The 26,387-nt window shown below is 57.5% G+C and overlaps 1 protein-coding gene across 1 annotated transcript; it reads right to left on the bottom strand.

Moving 5' to 3' along the window:
- Positions 1–1,070: 1,070 nt before the first annotated feature.
- SDC1 (syndecan 1) lies at positions 1,071–25,509 on the bottom strand. Its single transcript, XM_003775966.5, has 5 exons — positions 25,101–25,509; positions 5,649–5,730; positions 4,097–4,575; positions 3,371–3,506; positions 1,071–3,218 (listed from the first exon to the last, which is right to left on the bottom strand). Exons 1-5 carry the CDS (start codon positions 25,164–25,166, stop codon positions 3,049–3,051), a joined length of 933 nt encoding a protein of 310 aa, XP_003776014.2. The 5' UTR covers positions 25,167–25,509; the 3' UTR covers positions 1,071–3,048.
- Positions 25,510–26,387: the final 878 nt, after the last annotated feature.

The following is a 26,387-nucleotide window of genomic DNA, read 5'->3' as shown; positions in this document are numbered from 1 at the left end:
AAAGTCTGTTCGATGGCACAGCCCTGTCCTGGGGGTGCCCTGGCGTGGGGGACTCAGAATGGAAGCGCGGAGTTGCGAAAGGGCATTAAGAACGAGCAGGGCCAAGAGGTGGGATGGGGTGCAGTTTAATTGATTTGGATATATGGGGACAGGCAGCCCAGGGGGCTGGGGTCTTGGCACCTTGCAGGTCCCATGTGGAGGGTTATTAATACATTATTAATAAAAGTAATACTATCTGATGGCCGATTCTACAAGTGGGCCCTCCCTGTCCAGTCCAGGAACTGGCAGGAAATAGGCACTGGTATTTTCAGTGTTTGTTGAATGAATAAATGACCTGGAAAACTTTACCTCGGCCTCCAAACCCTTTGGAACACAATGTGTCAGGGAAGAATAGAATTCTCCATCCTGCAAAGCCACCCGGAGCCAGCGGTCCCTGCTCCATCAGCAGGTGCAGGGGCGGGGAAGAAATGGTCCCTCCTGCTCTGCACAGCCCAGGCCGTTCCTGGGGTCTAGGGTCGGGGGCTGACCTGCACCAGGGACAGAATGGGCCAGCAGCCTGGACAAGACTGGGAAGCCAGCTATAATAGATGCTCTAGGACACTAAGGACCCCTGCGGTGCAGCGTGCTGCCTCAACCTCCAGGTCTTTCACTGTCGTTTTTCCCTACTCTGCAGATGGTTTTTTTAGACCTCTGGCACTTAAGACTGTTGCTAGTGAGTGTACAGAAATCACAGTGAGCAAACAACACATAGCAAGCTTTGAGAATCAGTAGGGAGCCCATCATGTCCTTGAGGAAGGGAATGATCCACTTGGAGCCTTAAGGAACAAGGAGAGCTGGGCAGGAGGGCTGAGCCCCGGGAGGAGGAAGGCGAGATGCTGAATGCCTGCACAGGGGTTTGGAGGAGGAGGGCAGAGATGGACTCTGTCTTCTATGACAGGAGGGACCAGCATGAATTCTGCTGTTCTGTACCAAGCCAGAGCATTGTCCAGAACCAGGCTCCCACCCCTAGACGGTGACGCAGCAGGACATCGCCAGGCCAAGAAGAGACTCAACCACCACCACAGCAGCCGTTGCCCAAAATGACAAGTACCGTTTATTGTCGTTACACAAATGGACCCAGCCTCTGGCTTGGGCACCGTCCCACGGACCAGCAGATGAGCATGGTCAGCCGACCCCTTTCCCCACCCCCGAGTCACGTGCAGTCATACACTCCAGGCAGAAAGTCACAGTATCAAATACCGGACACAGGTTCCCTTGGCTTGGTGGTACATCTCTGATCCGCAGACTGGCCCACCTCTCAGAGTGGCCTCAGAGTGGCCAACAGAGCCGCTGAAACGTTGTCAAATAAGCAAGTGCAGAAGCCCTGGGCTGGGGGCCTCTGGCTTCTGCAGCCGGGTGGGAGCAGGATGTCCAAGATGTCTGCGGGGCAGGCCTCGGCTCCACACCTCCGCTGTGACCACAGCCTCAGGTCAAGCTGTGCTGGGGCCATCCACCTTCCTTTGCCATTTAGAAGATGGGGCTTGGAGCTTGGCAACACAGAAATTGACATCAGCCTTATAAAACCTTGGCTGAACCTACCGACCTCCAGGAGAATTTCAGCCAAAACAAAAAAGCAAATACACAGAGGGACCCTGGAACCAGAATCCCTCCCCATGGGAAAGACGAAGGCACAGAGATTCGAGCCCGGTTTCCCAACATGTTGGTGTTTGCAGAAAAGTCCGGTCACGTCACACACAGCACAGAGGCAAGAAGCGAAGGCAGCGGCATTCACAGGACTACTTTATATTAAAGTTTATTACATTTGGAAAATCTACTGTACAGGGAAAAACCCATTGGATTAAGTAGAGTTTTGCCAAAAGCAAAAGACTATCACTCTTTGGAAAATATTCCTGATTCCAGCCCAGGGCCCAGGGCGGGGCCGCAGGAGCTAACGGAGAACCTGGCCTTGGATGGAGGCGCTCAGAGCCAGCTCTGCCCAAGATGCCCCTTGTCAATTTCCAGGAGGAAACAGCCCCTGGAGACGGCGCCACAGGCAGGACGGGTGTGGTCTGCAGGAGGATCTCCAGGCCCCTGCCGCCCTCCCTACAGTCCTCTCTGTCTGAAGGCTGAGTCCTAGCATTCACTTCTCACACGGGCTTCTCCAACGTGGCAGCGGCCCAGGCCTCAGCATGGCCCTGAGCTCATGGACACAGGCACAACTGCTTGAAAGAGGCGGCGGCCCCATGGCAGCCTGGACTGGCCAGCCTGCCAATAGACCACCAGAAACGGGGCCACCAGATAGTTCATACCCTGTTGCACACATGAGCGACAAACTCAGAGACAACACACAAACTAAGCCTATATTTTGGCTTCCAGATTTGGTTCTCCTAGTTTAAAAAAAAAAAAAAAAAAAAAAAAGTCTTCTTAACCCTGATGCTGTCTCCCGACCATAGATTAGGGAAGCAAGATGGGGGGATACCGAATCAACTTACTTAACTTACCTCAGAAGTAACAAGGTCTACTGGGCTATGAACAAAGAACTAGAGGAAACATGTGCAAAAACAAGTCAATATCTAGATCAGACCTCCCCACGAAACAAAGTGGACTCCTGAACCCTGCCACTCAGCGGCCACCCCCCCAGGATGTTTGGTCCTACCAGTAAGTGCTATAGATGTGTGAGCCCCAAGCCCCATCCGCAGGATCTTCCAGCCACATGAGGCCATTTAGGTCCAAAGCAGTCGGATCCCCCTCCCCTCCAGAGCTGGGCCTGGGGAGAGGCTGCTTCAGTTTGGAGAAACCGAGTGAGAATGGTGCGATGCCAGGTGCTGGCTGTGGTGGAAAGGTCCTATGCGAGAAACCCCTGGTGCCCCAAGTCTCCAGGCAGAAGTCAGAAAAGCAGAGTGGCGCTCCCAGCACACCCCAGGACTCCGTGGGCAGGAGCGACCAGAGGGGCTGGAATGCTGGGGAGGTGGCCTGGTGGCAGGGGAGGCCAGGGCCTGCAGTTCTTCAAGGAAGAGGCAAGTGGGGGCCTAGTGAGTGGCAGGGCGGAGGGGGCGCATGGCTCCCGCGTCAGGCGTAGAATTCCTCCTGTTTGGTGGGCTTCTGGTAGGCCCCGCCGTTGGCTTGTTTCGGCTCCTCCAAGGAGTAGCTGCCTTCGTCCTTCTTCTTCATGCGGTACAGCATGAAACCCACCAGGCACACAGCAAAGATGAGCCCCACGAGGCCTCCGGCAATGACCCCTAGGGCAGGTAGATGGGGCCAGCTCAGCTCAGCGGCTCCTTGGGCTCTGCTGCAGACCCTCCCCCAAGCGGTGGCCTTGGCTGTGGTCAGCCCCACCCTGGCCCCACAGCAGCAATTCACCCCGAACTACCCCCCTTGAGAGAAAACTCACCTCCCAGCACCTCCTTCCTGTCCAGGAGGCCCTGTGAGGCCCCCGTGGCCCCCTGATCCACTGGGGACTGGTTCCGGTGGTCAGGCTCCACGGCCACTACAGCCGTGTTCTCCCCGGAGGTTTCAAAGGTGAAGTCCTATGGGAGGGCAGGGGCAGATTGGGTTGGCCAGGTCACCGCCAGCAGCAGCAACCAGCTCCACTACAAGACCCAGAAGCAGCTCCTGCCCTGCTGATCTTTGCCACCACCCACTCAGATGCACCCAAACCAGGATCGCACAGGGCCCGAAAGCCAGGCCTTCTTGCCACATCAACTCCGGACCCTGGCTGGACCGTGGCATGGATATCACAAAAAGTGATACAAAGCACACATTTTTGTCTGGAAATAAGCAGGCTTATTTTAGTGTAAAGTGTAAAATTCCCACGAAGCTATAAGAGAAAAAATAGGACATGGTATAACGTTCACTCTTGCAGCAGGGGCTACAAGTTTGGATTGTAAGTTTGGGGAGCCCTCTCTTGGGTGATCTTTAAGGGTGCTTTTGCTCTGATCTCATAATTAGTCTGTCCTGCTCTGGGCGAGGCCCTGGGGGTAGGGGAAGGTGGGCCCCTGTGCCCTGTCTTCCTGGTGAGGAATACAAGATGCCCACAGGGCACAGGTGTAGGGCCTGCCAGGTGCCAGGCATTAGGACCAACCCACCCAATGTCCCAAGGAATGCAGAGGCCACTCACCTGCTCCCCAGAGCCCTCTGCTGCTGGGAGCTGACTGGAGGCTCCATCCTCAGCAGCGCTCTCGGTGGCAGAAGGACCTCTATCCTCTGTGTGGGGAGTGTGAAGGTCAGCTTGGCTGGGTCCTGCAGGGGCTGAGGTCTCATGGTGGCCAGCCTGCATGTCCCTGTGGGGGTCGGAGGTGGTGGGCTCCTGGGCCGTGGTGGCTGTGGTCGTTGAGGCCTGATGAGTGGTCGGGAGCTGTGTGGTCTCCCTGGGTCGGGGGGTGGCCTCCTGCTCCCTGGCGGTGAGGCCAGGCTCCACTTCTAGCAGGACTACAGCCTCTCCCTCCTTGGGCCCCTCTCCAGCCGGCAGGGTGGAGGTGGACGCAGCTGTAGCCTCCAGGCCGGTGGGTTCCGGAGACGTGGGAGTAGCCGTCAGGAGCCACATGTCCTTCCAAGTGGAGGGGGTGTGCTGTGACAAGGTGATATCTTGCAAAGCACCTGCAGGACCAGAAGCAGAGTGTGTTGGGGAGGTAGCGGGGTGGGGAGGACCAGAAGCAGAGTGTGTTGTGAGGGGGCCTGGGGGGTGCAGGACCAGAAGCAGAGTGTGTTGGGTGGGTGGGGGAGGCCCCAGAGCACCTGGGCCGGCCAAGCTCAGGCTGTGAGGGAGGCTAGTACCTGGGCAAGGCAGCTGAGGCTCAGCTCCTTGGAAGATGGACAAAGAGAGCTGTCCCTTCCCACTGTGTGTGTCCAGGCGCAGCCTGGTCTCTGGAGCCACGAGACAGGTGCCTGGGCCACCTGGGAAAGCTTTTCTGTGACCACAGGGGTGGGGTGGGCATCCCTTAAGGGCATAACTACTTCAGTTATCCTACTTATCCCAGGGCACACACCTCTCTGGCCCCACCCTCCCTGAAAAAAGGCCCCCACTTCCAACAACAGATATCCTACCGTGCAGCTCTCAGGCCTCTGCTAGGTCACTTCCCCAGGGATGACCTCAGCCTCCTTCCTTAGCTCTCACCCCTCTTCTGAGGTCCACTCAAGAGCCACCTCCTCTGTGAAGCTTCCCTGACCACGACCAGCTCAGGGACTTCTCTCACCCAGTACACCCAGGGAAAGGGAAAGTAGGGAAGAGAGCTTGGATGGAAGAGCTACACCCCAGCCGGCTCTGTGCTGCCTTACAGCTCCACAAGCTTATCAGGTCAAGGTATTATTCCCATTTCACAGATGAGAAAACAGAGGCTCAGGAGTCAAATAACCTTCTGAAGGGGGTTCCAGAGGTTTCCTAGTGAGTAAAGGTATTCCTAGTGAATATAAGCCTGTGTGCAGCAGGCAGCCCTGGGGCCTTCTGGGGCTCACAGCCTTCACCTCACCTCCGAGCATGAGCTCTCCTTAACCAGGCAGCTCACGGACCCCATTCCTCTCCTCAGCATTGCCCTTTGGAGCCAGCTGGGTGGAGATGGGGCAGGCAGGGTGCACTCAGTACATGCTCAGTAAACACAGGAGACTGCCTGACCACTGTCCCCAGGCATGACCTGTTGCCGTCTTGGGTGGGGGGGCCCCCATGACAACCTCACCTGCACCTGAGCCGGAGAAGTTGTCAGAGTCATCCCCAGAGCCATCTTGATCTTCAGGGGGCAAATTAGTAGCCACAATTTGCTGGAAAAGGATCAGAACATGGTATGAGTAGATGCTTGGCCAGGTCTCTGCTGCTCCTGGATCCTATCCTAGACAGCTGAGTGGACTCACCCTATCCTGTGCTGCACAGGTACACAGGAAGAAGCCTTCTCATGTGGCACCAGGACCCTCAGCTCTGGGCAGCACTTTGGTCCCCATGCCCCAACCCCTGATGCTACAACACAGCCTGGTGCTGGGTGCAGGGGTGCAGGGGCACAAGAGAGTAGGCAGTGCCCTCACCCTGAGAAGCTCAGTCTGGTGAGGGAGCTCCAGACCTTTCAGAAGGGCAGACAGGGAGCTGTTATTGGGAACATAGGCTGTGGCCCCCATGGGACCCCATCAGCCCACCCTACACTGTGAACCAGTTTTTGGGGGCCATCAGCCAGGGAGCTTTGGGGCCAAAGATTGCCGACCCAGCCCCACTGAGGGGCTTTCAAAAACCCCCAAGAACAATCTCAGGACAACCTGGATGCATGCTGGCCCCCAGGTATGGATACCGAGGACGGCACAAGGGGCAGGGGCAGGGCTGGGCACAGGGAACTGTCTGTTCTGAGGCAGGTCTGCCCACGCAGGGAAACCCCAGGCCTGGCCCTGATGCACCTTCCCACACTTGGCCCAGTTCCTCTCTACAGTAAAGACTGGGTGCAGGCCCTTTGGTCAGAGTATCATCCTCCTTGGGGAAGGAAGGACAGGGTGTCCATCAGGCTGGGGACATATAAGGCTAATCTGGAAGGGGCCCTGCACTGAGAAGCCTCCAAGAAGTGGGCTGTGGGCCTGGGACGGGCCCTGCTGGCAAACAGCAGCCCCAGGAATGCTGCCCGCCTGCCCAGCTCCAAGAGGCAAAGGGGCCAGAGGGCAAACATATACACATCTCTCCAGTTCCTGATGCCGGGGCTGACTGGCAGGACCGGGGGTGGGGGCGGGGAGGCAGGATCACACCACACACAGTGAGCAGGCCTGTGCAGAACCCTGGTCGGCAGGGAGGGCAGAAAGTCAGGACTGCCTCTGCCCTTCACACTGGCCCCAAGACCTCAGATAAGGAAGAGAGAACCCAGCAGCCAGGTGGTGAGAAGCGTGGCTTTGAGAGCCCTATTCAGCTGCGAGACTTAGACCCAAGGACCCCACTCACTACACAGTCTATTTTGAGAGGGCCCCAATGTCTGGGACCAGAACAAAGAATGAAAAAATATGCAGAACAGCACAGTCCAGAGCACTAGCTTTAGGAACTCCGGATCCTGCCACTCACTAGATGCGTGGTCCTGGGATGTCATTAAACCGCTTATGGCTTCTGTCTCTCTGTCTGTAAAATGGGGAAATAATAACATCTACATTCCAGGACTGCTGCCAAAATTCAATGAAGCTATGCCTAACACAGCCTGGCACGCAGTGGGCACCCACAAACAGTGGCCATTGTCTAACTAGGGGAGCCTCAAATGCCAGCAGGCCTGTCTAGAAAGAGGGTGAAAGGGAGGTAGATAAAGTTTCATGAGAAGAGGAGGGCAGGAAGAAGTCTGTTCACCAGAAGCCTCTGCACTGACTTGTCAGAGGGGGCCCACCTGAGGCTGGGCTCCAAAGGAAAAGGGCCTCCTCAGCCCAAGAGGCCTTGCCAGGCCCTGGCCATAGGCCCACGGGTCTCACTCCTGGGTAGTGCAAAGCAGAGAGGGATAGACAAGACCTCCTGCCTCCTGAGGCAGCCCTGGGGCACAGCCGGACCAGGTGGAGGCTCTACATCCAGGGGCCTAGGTCAGAGGGAAGCGTCAGACACGTGTAGAAACCACAAGGTCAGAAATAACACTGAACTTCCTTTGAAAGGACAAAAGCTAACCTGTATCTTCCTTCCCCCAAGAGAAAGGTTTTGACCCTAGAAGGGCGATTCATAGCCCATCTACAGTAACCAGTCACATTGCACCAAGGCTCACCTGCAATGAACGGTCACAGTCCACCATGGCCCATCTACAATAAACAGTCATTGACTTGACTGGTGCAGTGGCTCACGCCTATAATCCCAGCACTTTGGGAGGATCACTTGAGCTCAGGAGTTCCAGACCAGCCTGGCCAACATGGTGAAACCCCCATCTCTACTAAAAATACAAAAATTAGCCAGGCATGGTGGTGCGCGCCTATATTCCCAGCCACTTGGGAGGCTGAGGCGGGAGAATCCCTTGAATCCGGGAGGCAGAGGTTGCAGTGAGCCGAGGTTGCGCCACTGCACTCCAGCCTGCGTGACACAGCAAGACTCCGTCTCAATCAATCAATAAATAAAAACAAACAGTCATGGTCCATGCTCCCCCTGCCTCCACACAAGGCCACATCCGATCTACACTATCTCCATGTGGTGCTTCAAACACCTGTGCTGCCTTCCCAGAGCTCTGAAAGCTGCCCTGGTCTCCCTCAAGCCTGTCTCCTTCATCAACAAAGAATACTGCCCAGCGGGGGCGGGGCACAGAGTGGGCACCCCCACCCATACTCACTGGGACCATGGCTTCACTCTCATCCAAGGACTCTGCCCTATCCTCTCCTGCTGCACCACCTCCCTCAAGAGAAAGCTCGAGATGGCGCAGGGATGGAGCAAGGCATTGGCACTTCGACCCCACGAGCCTCTGCTGCATTGTAGAGTGCCGAATCTTTCAGCAGAAGCCAGAGCCTTTGGATCCATGCTGCATTCAACAATGAGGCAACAGAAGCCCACAGGCGAGACACACACACTGGGGCCCATGTACAACCTGGGAGGCACCGCCCAGTGAGACCCAGGAATGCCAGGGAGGCCCCAACAGGTTAGCAGTTTCCCAAGAGCAGGGCTTTCCTCCTGACTAGATAAGCATTTCAGTCTGCCCCGTCCCTAAAAACAATTTGTTCCCTCAGCTCCGCCGGCTTATCCCTCTGCAATCTTGTTTACACAACAAGCTCTTAAGCAAATGTTTTCTCCACTGAAACCAGCTCCCTGGCCTCCGGGGGCCTCTCCCCTCCCTGGGCCTTCAGTCTCCACTAAGGAGATGGGCTAGAGAGACCTCCCAAATCTCCTCCAGCTTGAACCTTCTGTGACAGCCCCTCAGATGAGGAGAAGGTGAGATTTCAGCCCCCTGGGGAGGAAATTAGCAGAAACTGCTGAGTTTGAACTTGGATTACCAAGGTGCCAGCTGACTCCCGGAGTTTCTGGTGAGACTTCGGATTTCCTTTAGCAGTCCTGCTGTGCTGACAGCTGGCAGAAAACTGCCTCTAGGCCTCCTGGGCAGCTCTCCTCAGCATCATCTCCAACCTGGGTGCTTCCGAGGCTGCCTGGCCACTGCTCAAGGCTGCTCAGGAACAGGTGGCCTCAGCTTGGAGCCCACCTCATGCCCTGCCCAGGAAGGCAACAGGCTAACCGGCCTTTAACCTCTATAAGTCCCAGGAAAACCAACTCTTCATAGAACGAATCAACAACTTTGTGCTAGGTAAGATCTAGGCTTCCACTCATTCTGTTTGTTCAAAGCAAGGGATGCCTTGCCCCTTCCCCACCCACAGCGCAGACCCTAGAAGCTCACTGATTAGAAAGCCCAAGGTTTGGCTCACCTCGGAGCTGGGGGATCAAGAGGCAGCTGCCTGGAGTCTGGGGACAGGGAGTAAGGGAGTAACGGTCAGGTCAGCCCATCTCCGTCTCAGCCATGCTGGTCTCCTGGCCATACCCTGGGGACCCTGGAGAGAATCCTGGGGTCAGGGCTCTGACCCAGCAAGAAAGAGGGTGTGAAGGAGTGCGGCCTTCTCTAAGGCTGGAAACACTTTCCACCCATTCCTCTTTCATCTATACAACTCCCCTGCAGATGAGGCAGTGGGGCTGAGATCACTCTGTCTAGCAGATAAGGACTAGAGACTCTGAAAGGCGAGGGACTTGCCCAAGGCCGCCCAGACACTACAACTCCCCGTGCAGCAGCACTGCTCTCCTCATCTGCCATTCCCTTCTCTCTCCCCAGCCCTACCAGTTGAGCCATCAGTTTTAAGGAAAACCTGTCTAAGGCTCCTCAATGGGACGCAGTTCCACTGAGTTGGAGTCGCTGAGCCTGCCCCAGTGGTGAAGCTACCCAGGGACCAGCCCACATTTGAGAGGTGGAGAGGAAATGGCGTAGACCAGAACGGGACCTGTGCCACCAGGGATGGGGAGTCATCATCACCGGCTGCCAGCCACTACAAAGAGCACATCTGAAGTCTGTGGGCAGAGAGCTGGCAGAGAAGCTTCCAGAAGGCAGCCTCAAGCCAACTGCCAGCTTTCGCTCCCATACCAGAGGTAAAGAGGGCCACTCTCCTTGGCAACCTCCGTCTCAGCAGAGCCCCTTGCCCTGGCCAGCCCTGGGGCTAAGGGGCAGCTGCACTGCAGCTCCTCTGCAAGACAGGTCAGAAGTGCCTTGGCTGCCTCAGAAGCCAGGATGTCCAGTGGGCATCTCAGACAGGTTCGAGGGGGGGCAGCGGGCCCAGTCGCCAACCTGAGAGGTTGCCCATCTATCCCTACCCCATCAGCCTGAGGCCACCAGGTCAGAAGGTCTTTGGTTTCCAGCCCGCACCCTGAATCACTGACATTGGTCACCTGCTGCTTGAAGTGAGTGATGGGTAAAACACAAACCCCTTAAAAAGCATTACTACCAGGCGTGGTGGCTCCCGCCTGTGATCCCAGCACTTCGGGAGGCTGAGGTAGGCGGATCACCTGAGGTCAGGAATTCAAAACCAGCCTGGCTAACATGGTGAAACCCCGTCTCTACTAAAAATACAAAATTAGCTGGGCGTGGCGGTGTGCACCTGTACTCCCAGCTACTTGGGAGTCTGAGGCAGGAGAATCACTTGAACCCAGGAGGTGGAGGTTGCAGTGAGCCAAGATCACGCCAGGAGCTTTTGGAGAAAAGAGGGAAGAAACAGTCTGGTCCTGGCCCGGCAGAGCTCCCAGCCCCCCAGAACGTATGGCCAGGTGTCCGGCTCCAGGGGGATTTAAAAAGGGGGAGCTTCAGAGGCTGAAGTACAGAGAGCTGCCCTAAGGGGACTACTAAGGCCAGGCCTTGAAGCCCCCAAACCAACTCAGGAGAGGATAAGACAACGCTCACCCCAAGCACTAACTTGGGCAGTGCAGGGGGCCTCTGATTCGCAGTCATCCGTGGCGGAGCAGGAAAGTGAAGCTGATCTGTCAGCTGTACCTGCCCCGTGTGGCCACGAAATCCCCGGCTTCTGTGGGAGCCGAGTCACTGAATCAACATACCCCAACAAACCAGGGATAAAGAGCTGCCCCTTATCAAAGGAGCTAGGTCACCGCCTTTCACAAGCAACCTGGACCAGGGGCCATGGCACTGGCTCTGGGGCCAGTGGACAGGAGAGACCCAGACCTGTTCCAGGAGCCCAGGCTGCAAGGTTATGAGGCAGGAGGGCCCGTGGTCATGGCAGGCTGGACACCCACCCTCCCAATCCCGAGATTCCACACAATGGCAAATGTCCTCGGGAGGCTTGAAACAGGGTCACCGTTGTTTAGAAATCTTTTTTACCCCCTCAGTTTCTCAGTCAGATCTACACATACAAGGAAAACAGGCTGACTCTCCCCCTCCCTAGACTTCAGGACTCTTGGGGGCTGATATCTCTGAGCTGCAGAGCCCCAGCCTTTACCCCCACCTCTGCATCAAGACACCATACTGGCTGAGGGTGATAACCAAACCATCACCTGCATCCAGACTGGGGGCTCTCAGCTTCAGGGTCCCCAAGAATCACCAGGAGACCACTACAAATGAAGTCTTTCGAGCTCCCCACCCAGAGGCTGACTCTGTCATTCACAAGCCCCAGGTCCTGTAGGGGGTCTTCAGACTACACTTTGAAAACAATGAGGGGAGGAAAAGGCATCCCCCAGAGTGGCCCAGCCTGGAGGAGGCAAGAGCTCGCTTCACTTGAGTCCAGTGTTCAAAGTCAAGGCACTGAGTAGCAACAGAGCCCTGTGAACAAGCTCTACTGGCAAAGGGACCAGGGAAAGCTCAGCAATGTCCTCTACATTTCCGACACATCCACTCGCATAGATAGCACACCACGGTAGCGGCCCAGCCTCCCTCCCCCAGGGGCTGAAGGCCCACTGAACATCCAGAAGCACCTACATGACTGGGAAAGTGTCTACTTGAAGCTGGGCTGAGGCTCCTTCGTGCCTGGGGCTGAGCACACTGGCTTCCCACCAGCCAGCCTGGCTGGACCCAGCAGGGGTGAGCAGAAGACAGCTGCTGGAGCTGAGAGGCAGGTGGGCTCCAGGGACGAAGGCTGGGCCTGGAGGGCAGCACAGGCTGCAGGGCCTGGTCCTGCTCTTCCAGGGGTACCAGTGGGAGGGTGGGGGAGAAAAAGCTGCAACACCCTCTCCCAGTTCCACCACCTTCCGAACGCCTCAGTGCCCTGCAGCGTGGATCTGTGGCTGCCTTCCCTCTGTGGGGAGCCCTGTGACCCTTTCCTTCAGCCTGGACTGAAACGGCCTAAGCACTGAGCAGGCAGGTCAGATCCGAGCACCCAGGAGCAAGGGTCTCTGGGAAAGGGCTGGAATCTGCCATGCGGCTCCCGTGCTGGGGACCTGGGCAGCTTTCAGCCTCTCTCTAGACCTGTTCCCCACCTAGACGCCAGAAGGGACTTGGTGGATAATGCTAAAGTGCCTTACGGCTGACAGGCTGGCCCCGCCGGCTTTAGCACCTGGTGCTGCTCTGGGAACTAGACAGGGGTTCTGTCCCCCAAGACTCTTCAAATGCCCCCTCCTCAGGGATCCACAGCACTGACCACCAGAGGGTGGCCCAGGGAAAATGACCAGGTCCAACATGGGGATAGTCTGGTGATAGTCTGGCCTCTGTCCCTAAATTACTGGGTGGTGCTAGAAACACCTTGCCTCAGGTTGCCCATCTGTACAACGGGGGTTTGGCCAAAATGGTGGGACTCGTGGGAGTAGGCAGCAGGGCAGGGCCACAAGCCAGGAGACACTGCGCTCCCCCAGCCTCGGGGTTGTGGAGGAAGTGCTAGAAACATCGCTCCTCTCCTAAGGCTGGTTTCCAAACTCAGGAGCCGGGAAAACACAGCCCACCAGGGAGGCAGGCTGAGGCCGCAGATGGGGTCTGGGTCTCCAGACCCGAAATCCCCCACTGAAGCCATTCCCAGGAGGAGGGGCCTCACCGGTGCCTCAAGGCAGCACCAACACTTCCGGTGACAGGCACAACAATTTATCAGCTCACTGGCTCTCTACTGAGAACAAGGCAAGCCGGGGCCTGCTGAGGGTATGACAGGCAGGGAGTGACAGGCCCGGCCCAGGGCAGGAGGGAGACAGAAATGGGCAGGAAGAGAAGGCTGTCCCCAGCAGCACTTCCGACAGGAGAAGCGCCTTTCAGGGACACTCTGGATGGCACCCCCACACACAGCCCCACCCTGCCACTCGGAGACAGACCCCTCACTGTCCTGGGGGCTTCCAGGGCAGGGCCGGCGTGGAGGCTTGGCCTCCAAGACCACTTTCGGGTAATATTTTCCATTTAGTGTGAGGTCAGGGCTTTACATATGGGAAGCCTGAGGTCAAGGTCACAGAGCCGAGCCTCCCAGCCCTGGGCTTTTTGCCCTGCACTGCACTGCCTGCTCACAGGACACCGGGGGCGTTTATTAAAAGAGGAGGGATCCTGGCAGCCTCATGCCAGCTCCGATGCCCAAGCCAAGCCAGTGCTGCCCCCAGCACCCCCCATACCTACCCTTCCACAGAGCTGGCGCCTGCCTCAGCAGCCCACATGCCAGGACTGGTCTCAGAACAGGCTCAGCTGAGGGCTGGGTGTGGAGCCGCGGAGCTGGAAGACCAGTTCCTCTGCTTTCCTCCCCCTGGCAAAACCCGGGCCAGGCCAGGCAGGGCAAGGTTTCACCCAGGCAGGCATTGAGCAAAGCAACCCAACCCAGGCCCTGCAGCCTCAGTGCCTAGTTCTGCTTGTGGGAGCTAAACAAGGGATCTGTCTCCCAAGACTCGCCAAACACCCCCCACTTAGGGACCCACAAGGACACTCGATCACACTGACTTGGTATCATCACCCTCAGCTTCCCAAGGGGAGTCATGGCTTAGGCAGGATGCCAGAGATATCCTAAATCAAGGTGACCGTGGGGCAACTGGCACCCTATGGGGACAGAGGGGGCAGCCAAGCCTCCAAAGCACTGTCCCTCCCCCAGCCGTGTCTGCCCTAAAGAGCCCACCAAGGTCAGAATCTCAGCCAAGATTTCCCCAGTCGGCCCCTACTGAGAAGCCCAGCCCTGTCAGTCCCCACTGGGTCCCCTGGAATGGGTAGCCACCGGACCTGGGGACCAGGGCACCTCTGCCATATGGACTTCTAGGGACATCCTCCCCCTTGTACTTGCTAAATAAAGTGTCCTCAAGTTTCACAGAGGCAGAAACTGCACCTTTGACACACCTGCAGCCAGCCAGGGCTCCAGCTGTGTGTGAAGGTGGGGGAGGGGAACAAGCTCCAACTTTATTACCAAAATCTCTCCTATCAGTGTCCCTGTCATTGCACAATATCCCCTTGAAAACAAGTCCTCTGGGAGGGCTAAAGGGTGCCAGCACTCACACTACAGCATAAATCACTTCCAGGTGGGGAGGGGCTAACTCCGGAACTAGGCCACTGCGGGTAGGTGGGAGCTCTGGGAGACAGAACACGGTTACAAAACAGAGGCTGGAAGATGTCAAGGGCAAAGTTTTTAACCTTTGTCAAAATGTGGATGCCAGCAACGCCATACCCAGGAAAGGAGGAAGAAATTCTCTTTGCTCTTCCTGGAGTCACAGATGTACACGGTTTCTCCTCCCGTGTACAGAACAATGGGCTAGCCTGGGAACCTGTCTCTCAGATAAAGAACAATTGAGACTGAGCAGGCACTGAGGCTGCTGAGAAGCCCAGAGACACGGGAAGGCAGAGTGTCCCTGAAGGAGTCCCAGGGGAGGGTGGGGCTGGTACCTTCTGGTTTGGGGGATGGGAGACAGAATTTTCTGTGACGGCTCTCTCTGAAGAGGCTAGGTGGATCCTCCAGATTACTGGTGAGGCCCCAGGTCAAGTGGCTTGCCCTCCCTCTGATGGGCTGGCAGATCTGCACAGCCTCGAACCCCCAGCACAGAGCTCCTAGCCCTCTCAGCCTCTGCACACGGTTGGTGCTGAGATGGCTGAAAGGGAGACTGTGGATACAGCTCCAGTCTGAAAAGCTCAGCATGACCCTGGGAAAGGGAAGTAGCCACATGCCTTGCCCAGAGCTCAGGGACTACCAGGGGAGTCGGGGGGCAGGGGGTGTGGTGGAAGAAGAGTCTAAGCTTCTGACCTGGGCTGGAGATTACCTGAAGAATAGAAACAACTGAATTAGGCTCTAGGGGGAAAAAGTGATCATAGCTAATGTTTATTGAGTCCTCTGGGCCAGAGGAGATGGCAATCAGTTTTTTCCAAGCACTTTCTCTGAATTAGTTTGAGCTTCACAATCACCTTAGGTTCTAGTACCATGCACATTTTACAGATGAGAAAATTGAGGCAAAGGAACTATGTCATCTGTCCCAAGGCACACAGCCACTGAAGCCAGCAGTCTTGCTCCGGCAGGCATGCCATGAACCACCCATCACAGTGAAGCCCACAGGGCTCTCTCACTCTCAGGAAGACAACAGACATCATTTCCACTGGCGGCACCCTGCAGTCTGGCCCAGCTTTGTCGGCATCCATAGAGAACCCAGCTCCCTCTCCAGCACAGCCATCAGTCTGAAGTTCTGGGGACAGGCCACTGTGCCCCATTGCTAGGGGTCCTGCCCAGCAGGCCTGAGCCCCTACTAGGGTGCCCCAATGTCTGGCTTTGCCTGGCCTCCTCTCCCATCTGCCAGCCCAGCCCATACCTTCTCAGGTCAGGAGGCAACCCAGCCCGTACCTTCTCAGGTCAGGAGGCAGCCCCTGGCAGAGGCTCGGGTGGAAGAGAGCAAAGTCTAGCCTGCTAGTGAAGGCTCATGTTTCTGAGAAGGGCAAAAGCCATGTTTGCAGGCCCTGTTAACGTCAGCAGCACTGGGGTTAGACCAGCAGGCCATTCACACAGAGTGACCCACGCTCAGGCTGGGTCAGACTGCACCCCTTCCCACAGGTCAGCCTCAGTGCTCCCCTAGACTTGCTTCTCTGTGCTCTAGGCAAGGAAGGGGCCCCAATCATATCACATATGGTATTTCATGGAATCTCTGCAAAAGCCCTCTGGGGCAGGATATGAGAAACTCAATTTTACAGATGGGGAAACTGAGGCTGGGGGTAAGTGAAGAATCGTGCTCACGATGACACAGGGAGGAAGCGATGAAGTCCGGATGTGATCCAGGTGGGCTAGACTCCGTGTCCTGTGCTCCTTCTGGCCTCCACAACATCTCCCCACTCCAGCCCCAGCCGGGACTAACCAAGCCAGCCAGTTCTCAGTCCCACCTCACCTGTCAAGCCCCAAGGTCTCAGGACTCAATATTGGGCCCCCCAAAGGCAGGAAGGCCCAGGCCTTCAGGCTCAGGTGACTGCCTTACACAGGGAAGACGGGTGGGTCAGACAGGTGCCCATTGCACGCCCAGCCTCCAGACAAGATCTGTAAGAATGAACCTCATTCACAGGAGGTGGGGAGGGAGGCAGGGGGCTCTATGCCCTTCCTACAATTCCCTGAGCCCAAGACAACCAGTCACTGCTGCAGATTCACCCAAGGAGACTCAGGGGTGAGCTTCCTGGACTTTCCAGGCCTGACCCCAGGGAAACTCCTCCTGTGCTCTTCCCCCAGGACCCAGGTCCCTTTCAGGGAGAAAGGTTGGGGGCAGGGCCTGAAGATCTCATGCAGCCCAAGCATGGCCCATGCTCCCAGCCGGGCCCTCAGCCCCACAGGCCCTGGCCAGCCTTGAGGTCTTGCCGCCCGGACCCTCCCCGATACCCCATCCTGGAAGAGATATGCTCACCACCACAGCAGCACTGCACCCTGCGGTTTTCTCCGGGAGAAGCTAGAATGACACCAGCCTCTAGGAAGGTCTCAGAGGCTCCTGAAACGCCCCACAACCTCAGGCCCTGCAAGCCCAAACCTGACCACCATATTCACCTGGAACACTCCAGATAGATGGGCCTTCCACGGCCTCGGACAGTTTCCTGGGCAGCAGGGATGAGAGGAAGCTACTGGAGGTAGAGTCAATGCCACTCTGACACAATCAAGTCCCCAACCAGGTAAGGTCCCTGGAGCATCAGCGGCCACCACTGGTATTGGTAGCACGGGAACAGCAGGGCCAGAGCCCAAGTCCTAAAGGGCTTTCTGGGACCCAGTTCACGACAAATGCCATAGTTGGCCACGAGCTCTTCGGCCCTCCAGAAGTTCCTCCAACCTCCCCACATCCCACCCTGGCAGACGTGCAATCCTCACCGTACGCATCCCAGGCCAGGCGCCAGAGTTCCGTCTCTCAGCCTGCTGAGTAGCACACAAGATCCACAGAGAGAGCCAGGCAGCCCCACATGGAAATGACTATGAACTCAAGCTCACGCCACTGTGGGGAAGAGTTCCCTGAACACCTTTGGAGATCCATGGTGCACACGAGTGGTCCTAGAGCAGGACTGGCAGCCTCTGCAGCTCCCTCGGGGAGACCCCCTGCCCTGACACTTCCCATGGCCAGAAGGCAGCCCCACAGGTTTGGCGCTCCATAAAATGTCCTGCCTTACAGCCCAGGCTCCTAGTTCGATACTGCTGTATTGTGGGACTCTGGGACAAAACCCTTCCTGTGGGGAGACGTGACAGGTGCTGAATCACGAACCCCGTTCATTGTCACTGCAGAGACCACCTCTCTCATCTGGTTCCAGTAACAGCCACCCTCTCTTACAGGAATCCCCTGGACCAGATATGGAACTCTCACCACTGCACAGGGCTACGCACACAGCAGGTGCCCAGGCTCTGGGCTTTAGATATGGTCAAGCCAGATAGGGCTCATGAAGCCCTCAGAACTTGAGGCAGCAGAGCACAGGCAGGCCCCCAGATACCCACCAGTCACACGACACAGCCACAAGAGGCCATGCACACCCAAAAGCATTGCCTCACCTCTGCCTCTCAGCCCCTGCCCCCTGTGTCACAGATGGGTTCACTGAGACCAAGAGAGGCCTCTGTACACAGCCACTCGAGAGTGAGGAGGCAGAGCCAGGACAGAAAGCCAGGCCCCTGAGCCCCGGCCTGTGTCTTGCTGCACTCTCTGCCTCGTGCCGGCCCCCAGAGGGCTTGCAGTGGATCAAGGTTGGTTGGGTGAGTCTCAAGGGAGGACCCGTGGGCCTGGCACCATGACTCAGCTGATGAGTGGACTGATCAACACGCCCACCTTCCCCACTGCCCCAACCTGCCTGCCACGGCTTTCATTCCTGCTGCTGAGCGGACCTCGGGCAGGTGCCAGGACTCTTGGGTATGTGTGCGGAGAACATCACACAGCCCCAGCCCCAGCCCAACCTCACCCAGGCACCTCCGTCCACTCCAGCTCCCACAAGGAGCTCGAATCTACCCCTCAAGCAGCCTGCCCTGCCCTCCACTGGCCTGGCCCATCCCACCGATGACCCCTTGGGCAACCAACTCTCCTTCGAGTCCCTAGAAGGAATACTGGCAGAGAAATGTGAGCTCCCAACAAGTCCTTCAGTGCCACCTCCACCCTTCCCAGGATAAGGTCTCTCTGTACCCATGTGGCTCTCAGAACTGAGGACGGGAAGAACGACACTTCGGCAGAAGAGGAAACTGAGGCCCAGAGGGACAATGGCCTGCCACAGCCAAACAGTCGGGGCTCAGCTGAACCAGGAAGGCCAGGTGACCTGACTGGCCGCCTCTGTAGGAATAACTTCCACACACTTCCAAGGCCAAAGACAGGATGGATGTCAGAGCCACAGCGAAAAAGAGAAAAGGCCACCAGCAGAGGCGAGAGGCAGAAAGGAAGCTGGTGTCTAAAAAGGAAGCTGCAGCCAGGTAGTGACCAGGCCCCCCAAAACTGAAACTGCAGCCTGACAGGGGAAGGCAAGTCGGGAGTGCCCAGGCAAGGCCCAAATGCACTGGCAACCTGTGCAGTAGGCACCCCCCCACACACACACGGACACAGACACACATATACACGGACACAGACACACACAGACACATAAACACACAGACACACACACACAGAGACACACATACACATGGACACACACACGGACGCACACAAACACACAGAGACACACAGAGGGACACACACACACAGACACACGTACATGGACAAAGACAGACACACAGAGATGCATGGACACACACACGGACACATGGAGACACACAGATATACACACATACGCATGCAGACACACACACGCAGACACACACACACACACACACGGCATCTCATGGTGCTGCAACCCTCAGGTGAATCACTAGGCAGAGAGTTTTTCCCAGGGCTGACGGCCAGAGGAGGCCCATCCTCTACACAGAATTAGGCAGCCACGAAGCCATAAAAGCCAGGAGGTCAGAGACCCTTGACGGGATCCCAGTGGGGAGAGGAACCAGTGGCAGCCTCAGGAAGCCTCGAGCGCAGCAGAAGAGGTCGCTGGGCAAGTGACTGAGTGCAGGAGCAGGTCCAGCCGCCGCCTGTTCCGCTCTCCTGACTCAATGGCCCCAAGACCCAAGATTTCCCACGGCACACCTCCCCTTGCCCCGTAAGCTTGCCCCCACCCTTACAGGCCCTGCCAAAAAGCAGGACACTTTCCAGGGGAGGCTCAGACCACCCCTCCCCGAGATCCCCACAGTACTGACCACAGGCAAGCTGACCCGGTGCACCTGTCTCAGGAATGCCAGGGACCTTCTCACACTGTCTCTCCACCTAAATGAAAGCTTCCTGAGGGCGGGCAGAAGCAGTAACATCACAGATAAAGCTCACTCTTCCAGGGGAGGCGATGGCGTGGGCCCCATGACCACCTGCAGCTGGACAAGACAGTTGCTGAAGTGGCCCCAAGCCCAGGGTCTTGCCTCTGCGGCCTCACCTCTACAACCTGCACCCCAAACACACCTCCTTGTGGTGAGGGGCATACACACATCAGCCTTCCCCTGGAGCCTGTCAGGGCACTCATGTCCCATTCAGTGGAAGGTTCCAGAAAGCATGCTCCCATACAAAACCCAGCCTCTGCTGGAACAGCTGAGAGAGAAGTGACAGGGTACAGGATCCCAGCACCAAAGCCCTCTTTCCACAAACTCCCTGAATCCCATTCTCCTCTAGGCACACTCAGGCAGGGCCTCAGGGGCCCTTTCAACCCAAGACTCCAAAACTGGTTGGTGAAAAGAAGGCAATCGGGCAACAGTCGAAGCCCGGCAATCACTTAATGACCAGTTCCTCATGGGCTACCCCCGCCTCCAGCAGGACCTGGTGCTGGAAGGGACCAGGAGGTGACTGTGGCACCAGAGCCAGGAGTCCTGGGTTCTGGCCACCACCCGCGCCATGCTGCCCGCCTCCCAGGCTTACAAAAGAATCTGCTAATTCCACAAATGTTTCCCCAGCGCCCAAGGTAAAAGATGGCGCAAGCTGGGCACCACCTGGGGTCTGGCCTGAGGGCGCCATCCAAACAGGGCCCTCCACACCCAGTCCACACGGTTCCCCCCCTGCTCTCTCAGGTCCCCATTTACTTCCTGTGAGGAGCTCTCGCCTGTCCCTAAGGGGCCATCAGTTGAACCCAACACAACTCCAGAATGTTACCCAGTGCTCAGTTTGCCTGATGGCACTGTTCAGGCCAGCTCAGCCTGGCCCAGCCCCCTCTGCCCAAAACGCTCATATCCATGGTCTTCAGGACGGACCAGCAAACGCCTAGTAGAGCCTTGCAGGGTTCAGCCAGCCCCCAAATGCCAGGCTTCTCAGGGGAGACTTGACAGCCTTGCGACGTATTCACACCATACCCATACACATGCGCACACACACACACTGCACACACATACACACACACGCAAATCCTGTCTCAGCCAATGGAGGGGCCCACCACCCTAGGCCTCAGCTTCTTCATCCACAAAATGGGGCAATGATATATATTGTAAAGGTTTGGGGTAAAGTTCAAATAAGAAGGAAAGAAAAGTACTGAGCACTCAACACTAGGCACTCAAAAAAAGGTAACCTTAATTATATCGACAGCTAACTTTCCTCAGGCAGTTTCATCACAAAGTACTTTCACATATCCATTATGAAATGAATACGCAAATGACAGAATGAGGACAGGGAGAACAGGTATCATGATGTCCGCTTTACAGATGAGGACAAGACTTGGAAGGAAAGTGACTCACCCCAGATTATGGAGTAAATTAGTGGCAGAGTTGAGACTCAGTCTTGAGGCTCTACTTAATCCAAAGCCATTTCTGGCCTGTCACACAGTATGGATGCACATTATATAGAAACAGGAACTAAAATCCAAATCAAACATGTGGTGAAGAGATGGGGGCATGACTGAAGCTGAGAGTAACAGTCAAGGCTAAAGAATAATGGCCCTCAGCTGGTCAGTCCAGCTACCTGTGACCAGCAAGTCACTTACAAGTCAAACCAGGTCGAGGAACTTGAAACATGGGGGTCAGCAAGCACTTGCCCCAAGAGATGACTCATTTTTCTCCACTGAGAGAGGCCCCTAAAGGCCTCACCTTGGCAGCACCTCTTTGTTACTCTAGGTGGGGTGCAGGGAGGTAGAGGGGAGACTGCAACAGGTCCCAGCTGAAGTTCATGAAGGGTACAAAATCCACATATCACAGATCGTCAGTCTCACTCATAGGCGAAGCCCTTACCCAGAGCCTAAAACTCTCAGCTTGGAAATAAGCCTAACTCATCTGATTAGTTTCTTAGTGCCACTGGAGAAAAGTAACAAATTAGAACTGATCAGAAAAGCCGCTGGCTACACTCAGGCACATAAATGTCACTTCTGGCTGCTCTCTGGAAAAAGGAGAAAGACCAGAATTCAAAACAGAGCAACCTGGGGCACCAGACAGAGGGGCAAGGTGCTCTTCAGAGTACAGTAAATCCAGGAGACAATGTCCTAACCCAGCACAATGATGAGGAGGATGACCCTGGCATGCAGAGATTAAATCATGCCTAGCATTTTTTGGTTGATAAAGGAAAGGAAATAAATATTTCAGAGAGTCCTGCCCAGAGTAAGAATACTTGAGGGTAATAGGGATTCTTAGCTTGATGAAAAAACATGAATACACTGGACACCTCATTCCCAGGGGATTTCAGGAATCCAAAATTCTGCTGCAACAGAAAAGATTCCTCTAAAAAACTGCAGAAGTCAAGCTTTTCATTAATTCTTTCCAGGCTCTCTCCTTTCTTACTGTCTCCCTGCCAATGTGTGTTAATGAGGTTTTACTGGAACCCATCATGAGCCACAGGTAGAGACTTAAACCGGCTCCACCCTCCCTGTAGAGCTGAAGCCAGGGGTGACATCACTTCTAGAAGGCTCTGAGCCTGAGCGGAGGCAGCTAGTGCCTCCCCCCATACCCTCTCTGCCAGGCTGTGGGAAAATGTCTCTACTAGCCCCCATAATTAGGGCAAAAGGGATTTTATGCCTTTCAAGAAAGAGAAGAGAGAAAGAAAGAAAAACAGCAAATAACTATTCCAGAACAAGCCATTTTTCTTACATGGCAGAAACAAAAGACCACAGTAAACACACACACACACACACACACACACACACACACACAGAGAGAGAGAGAAAGAGAGAGAGAAACCTTCTTAGACAAACCTGTTTTAGTCTCTTGGGAGTGGTTTTGAGCAGCCTCCTCTCCTAGCAGCCTCCCCTCACCCATTCAGTCACTCCTTGCTTCCCTGGTCCCCAGGGGGTTTCTGACCTGCTTCCCACTGGGGCCAGAGTGAACTTTCAGAGAGGGTTAGATCTCTGCCACTTGCAAATAACCTTCTCCCATCTTAAAGCAAATCCCAGCTGCCTGATTTCTTGTAGGAAAGGGGTATCAGAGCTTTGAGAAGGCACCGCATGCCCCCACCTTTAACCTAACAGGGACATTCACTGTAAGAGGGAGAGGGCAGAACTGGGAAAGAGAAAACTAATCTTTGTAAGATCAGAAAAAGCAAAAAGAACACCTAAGCTTCAAGCCAGAGTCTGACCCCAAAGCTCAGGTGGGGCTTTCAGGCTCAGCTCGAGCACCTCCTCCAGGAAGCCTTCCCTCTCTGCAGCTCCAGGGAGTCTTCCTCCTTTCCCCTTTTGAGACTCTCCTGCCTCCTGGGCCCTATGTCCAAGTTTCTGGGCAAGAAATAACGCCTCACACTGCAGCATCTGCCCCAGCCCACAGAAAACTCCAGGAAAGGCAGTTCACAGGGAATCCCAAACTCCACCTGCCTCCCCAGCATTAATGGGTGCGGTGGGATCCCAGGGCTCTGGAATGTCTGTTTTACCCCAGGCAGGCAAGGGAACCAGCAGCCCTCCTAAATCCAGCCGGAAATAGGTGGAGGACCCAACTTCAGCCGCCCCTGCTGAGGCCCCATCATGTGCGAGAATGGGGCAGTGAGGTGATGCCCGGCGGTCCAGGGAGGTAAGCCACGCAGCTCCATTCTCTTCTCCAAACTCGGAGCGAAGACTCCAAGCACAGTCTCAGTTCCACAGAAACCACCACCCTAGAGAGCAGCTTCTTGGACCTGAAAGCCAGGAGTGCATGAGACGCAGCTCGGAAATCATGGCACTCCTCGTGCTCCCAGATACCCCTCACAGTCCAGCCCATTCACAGTTCAATAGGCACAAGGACCTCTCCTGGACCTGAAAATGTCTGGAAGCACGAGTCACCTGGGAAGCAGGGAGGGCGCTTTACACATCGGCCTCAGAAACGACTGTCCCTACCTCATCTCCCATGAGACAGACTCTGTAAAGAAAAAAAAAAAACCAAAGCGCTCAATAACTGGCAGCTATTACAGGAGGCAACTTTTACGGAGGGTCAGAGCTGCTGAGACTTGTCCAGATGCCACATTAGCAGTGGAGGACCCGAGTGCCCACCCCGCCCCCGCCCCTTCCCTGCCCACGTGCCTCCCTTTGCCAGAGCTGGGGGAGTCGAACTGTCCAGATGTGGTGGCGAGACACCGCCACTTCCGGAAGGGGAAGCGCCCCTGGCTCCGCACCTCCCCTCTGCATCCCTGGGGATGGCCGAGCCGGCCCGCAAGAGGGACCCCGGGACGCCAGCACCGGGCGCGGGGGCTGGGGAGGCGGACTCGGGCGGCAGACTCGGGCACCGGGCGGCCCGCGCTGACACCTGGCTGCGGCCCAGGTCCCAGCCCGCGTCAAGGCCGGCGTTACGGGGCGGTTCCCAGGAAAGGGTTACAGGGGCCGAGAACAAAGCGCCCCCATTGGGGAAGGCGGGCTAGCGGTCGGTGGCCGGGGCGGGAGAGCCACTTTCTGGGGACCCTCAGGCTGCTCTTTGTCGGCCACGTCCCTCTTTAGTGAAGCCTCGGCCCCGCTGAAGGTGGATGCTGCATCCCACCCCAAGGCCTCTTCCAGCCTCGAGCTCCACATCTGCCCCTCTTTTCCCCCAGCTGCACTGGGCGGGCCAAGGGACCCGCCTTCCCTCCGCGCGGCTTCAGCACAAAGCCGAGCCGGGGAGCGGGAGGCCATTCCCGGGTCCCCTCGCGTGGAAGGCGCCTGCGCCTCGGCCGTGCCCGGCACGGGAACGCGCCCTCCGGTGCCAGCTCAACTTCAGCAGCCCAGAAGTTGGGCTCCTCCGGGTCTCCAGCGTTCCGAGGCCAACTTCCCGGAACCTCCCGCTGCCGGGCCGGCTCGGCTCACCTGGAGCCGCCCACGGCAAGCCCAAGGGCCCTGCAGACGCTCGCCCGCGCCCGCCACGCAGCCCTGGCCCGGCTCCCCGGGCCAACGCGGCCGCCCGCCCGCTCCTGCGCCGGCTGCGCTGCGCCCAAACTTGCCCCGGCTCAAGGGGCCGGGCGCCCGGGCTCGGCGGCGATAGGGCGCAAGCCCGCGGGTCTGGTTTGAATTAGGGTCTGCAGGAGGGGCGTTGTGGCCGCGGTCACTGCATCCCCCCGGGTCACCGACGGGGGCCCGGCCGCCGCGGTGGCCGGGGCGAGGAGGGTGGGAACGGGGGACCCCGGGCGCCGCTGTGGGCTGGCGGGCTCCGACACATGTGGAGACGTTTTACATAATTGAGCGCGGGGCCCCGGCCCCCCACCCTCCCCAGCGCGGGACCGGTGCGGCACCCACCGACAGCGGAGGAAATTGGGGCTGGAGCCCTGGTCTCGGGGCTCACCGTCCCGGGACCCGCTGGGCTAGCGCGGGAAGCAGGGAAGTCTCCGCTCCCCCTCCCCCTCCACGTGCACCCGCCGGCATCGGCGGGTGACCAGTCCCTGCTTCCCGCCGCCTCCCCGCCTGGTCGCCGGCCGCACTCACCGGCAGGGCCAGCTGCAGGCTCAGCGCCAGCGCGCACAGCCAGAGCCAGAGCGCCGCGCGCCTCATGCTGCCCGGACCGGCGGCGGGAGCGCGGCAGGCTGCGCGGGTCGCGGCTGCGGGCCGGCTTCGCGGGTTCCGCTGCTCGATGCTCTCTTGGGCGCCTGCCCAGCGCGCCGTTGTCCCAGGCGAGGGCTGCAGGGTCCGTCGGCTGGAGTCCGCTCCCTACTGCCGGATTCCTCTCTGCTCGGCTTGGATTCGGCCCGCACCTCTCCCGCCGAGCTCCGCCTTATAATAAACCCACAGGCCCTTCCTTAGCCGTTGCAAAAACTAGCCCCCCACCCCCAGCTCCGCCAGGTCTCCCGGCCAGCCCCAGTCCACACCCCCCAGGACCCCGCCCCCCCAGCCACCCCTCCCGACCCCTTCGGAACGCCCACCCCCGGCCCTAGCCCCGCCCCCGGCCCGCCCCCTAGGGTTCCTGCCTGCCCGGCTCCCGCTCCTCCGGTGGCCGAACCTCGTTTTCGGGAGCTGTGGTCCCCGCAAGCCGTGGTTCCCGGCCTTTCAGCTCGGCTGCTCCCTGGGTGGTGGGTCGAGGCGCACCCCCTTCTGCCCGGGCCCGGGGTGCGGAGGCGCAGCCCGGGAGAGGGGCTGAAGAGGCGGCAGTCAGTCCTCGGGCGCGAGTTTGCAGCGCCCTCTGGGCGTGGACGCGGAGCGCGCTCCAGGTGCGCAGGACTCTTAGCTCTCTTGGGGAACGCTTTCTGGGGCAGGGCGGGGATCCGGGGGCGATGGGGCCTTCAACCGACGGGCAAACACACACAGACACACCCCGGCTCTCCTCCAGCTGCGATGGGGCTCGCTGCGCCCCGCCGGCCCAGATTCTCCCGTACGCTCGCGTTCTTCCAGCACTCCACAAAGTGCTGGAGACTTGGGGCCTTAGTTTAAACAGCTGCACCCGCACGGAAGGGCTGCAAGAAAAAGGGGGACGGGGGCGGAGTTCGCAGCGTCTTTCTGTGGAAGACAACGCCCTCTCTCTTCATCTCAGCTAAAAGGAAAAATAAGTAACTTTTTTGTTCCCCGGTGACCTCGGGCACGCGGATCTGAGGAGCACCGTGCAGTTGCCGCTCCTTCGTGATGCCCTGCGAGGCCCTGGGCCTTAGTCCAAAAAGCTATGGAAGGCCTGCGGGTGTAGGGGAAACGGCCGAGAGAGCAAAGGGGAAGAACCGGACGGACCCTGCCCACATCTGGCAGGCAGGAGAGATGGTGCCAAACGACCTTCGGACCTGGGCCCGG

Source organism: Pongo abelii, chromosome 12 (assembly GCF_028885655.2).
Source record: "Pongo abelii isolate AG06213 chromosome 12, NHGRI_mPonAbe1-v2.0_pri, whole genome shotgun sequence".
NCBI classification, from domain to species: Eukaryota; Metazoa; Chordata; class Mammalia; order Primates; family Hominidae; genus Pongo; species Pongo abelii.
The sequence above is the reverse complement of the archived record's forward strand: the minus strand, read 5'-3'. Positions and strand labels throughout refer to the sequence as shown.